We start from the raw sequence: 1,445 nt of genomic DNA, 5'->3' as shown, positions 1-1,445 counted from the left end.
AGGCCCATTTAGGGTCCCTGGCAGGCACAACTCAGACGTAGGGTGCACTACTGCGCAAAACCGGAATGTATTTTTTTAAATGTATGCTTTAAAGATATGGCCATTTTCTTAGATAATGCTTTTAAGAGAAAATGTAAATATAATTCGAGAGCAATACTGTACCTTCTCTTAGACTAAATAGTTTTGATGCTGAGGACTCCTTGAGCACTTGCTTCACAAATAGGCCTTCGGCTCCCCCACCGGCCACACTGAATCCACTTGCGCCAGATTCCACTTCTGTTTGTAATGTCACTTCCATAGATTCCTAGTTAGTCCCAAAAATTAAGCTATTAAACCTCATCTCTAAATTAGTTCATTCTTCGATTCATTTATATCATAAGGTCAATCACACTGTCATTAACATAATCGTAACCTTGACTGCACTATATTGCCAGAAATATCACATATTAAATTTACTAAAACACAACAAACATTTCCTGGCACTGAAAGACAAGCAAAATTATAGAACAGATAGCAAGGTTTTTTAGAGATTAGATTTATTATCAGCTTGCTGGATGAGTACTGTGGATAAGCCTATCACAAGATCAGAATGTAGGATTTGACAAGAAAGTATTAATATTTCTTAATGATCCATGACAGGCAAATAAAGATTTTTAGAAGATATAAACATCTCTCTGATATTTTTAGAATGGAAGACAAGTAATTTTAAATAAGAATTAAACAGTCAGCAATGATAAAATATCTAACCAGATAAAAACTTCCATCTAAATGTCTTAATACCATACATATGTATAATTATTTTTCAAACGACACATGTTCCTGAAAAAAAACACCTCAGAACATACATTTTCATTCCTTTGGATCTTATGACAATACTATTTATAGTCACTAGCAATTCATAAAATTATAAAATATATTCATTGAAAAGGACTGTGTTGATTTGCCTTCTCTTCCATGTAATGAGCTTTTAGGCACCTGCATTACTCCTTAGCATACTTTTTTTTTAGCTAATCATACCCCAACTCCTTGATTTCTTTATTCATTTCTCATAGAGCTTGCTTTCCAAGCTTTCCATTGTTTCCCGGCCTGGTAAGTTTTCTCTCAACCTATTCCAGTTTCTCCATATCCTTTTTAAAGTGGGGGGGGGGGGGACATATGGCTTGACCAAAGAAATATTACTTCCTGTAATTTAGATGTAATATTTCTGTTAAAGCAGAACAAGACTGCATTGAACATTTTAGCAGTTGCATAATTCCACTTGTTCAACTAGTACTATAGATTTTTCTTACACTATTCAATTTCTAGTATTTAATTTTGAAAAATGTTAAGGTGATATAATTGTCTACTTAAATACAGAACATTAATGGCTTCTTCCAGAAGAGATTTTGTCTTCTACAGAACCTAATTTTATTATCATAGTACTTTAAACTGTTCCTTCCTTCCTT

General features: G+C 33.4%; 1 protein-coding gene across 1 annotated transcript in view; it reads right to left on the bottom strand.

Annotated features, from left to right (window-relative positions):
- Nucleotides 1-1,445, bottom strand: part of LOC107286263 (protein AHNAK2) — a gene marked incomplete at its 3' end in the record, with an annotated part of 14,995 nt that overhangs the window by 10,895 nt on the left and 2,655 nt on the right. The window contains exon 2 of the mRNA XM_015814612.1: nt 163-304. Coding sequence (XP_015670098.1) covers nt 163-304 — 142 coding nt within the window. The remainder of the gene's footprint in view (nt 1-162; nt 305-1,445) is intronic.

Source organism: Protobothrops mucrosquamatus, unplaced genomic scaffold (genome assembly GCF_001527695.2).
Source record: "Protobothrops mucrosquamatus isolate PMUCROS unplaced genomic scaffold, P.Mucros_1.0 scaffold_90, whole genome shotgun sequence".
Taxonomy (NCBI): Eukaryota; Metazoa; Chordata; class Lepidosauria; order Squamata; family Viperidae; genus Protobothrops; species Protobothrops mucrosquamatus.
The sequence above is the reverse complement of the archived record's forward strand: the minus strand, read 5'-3'. Positions and strand labels throughout refer to the sequence as shown.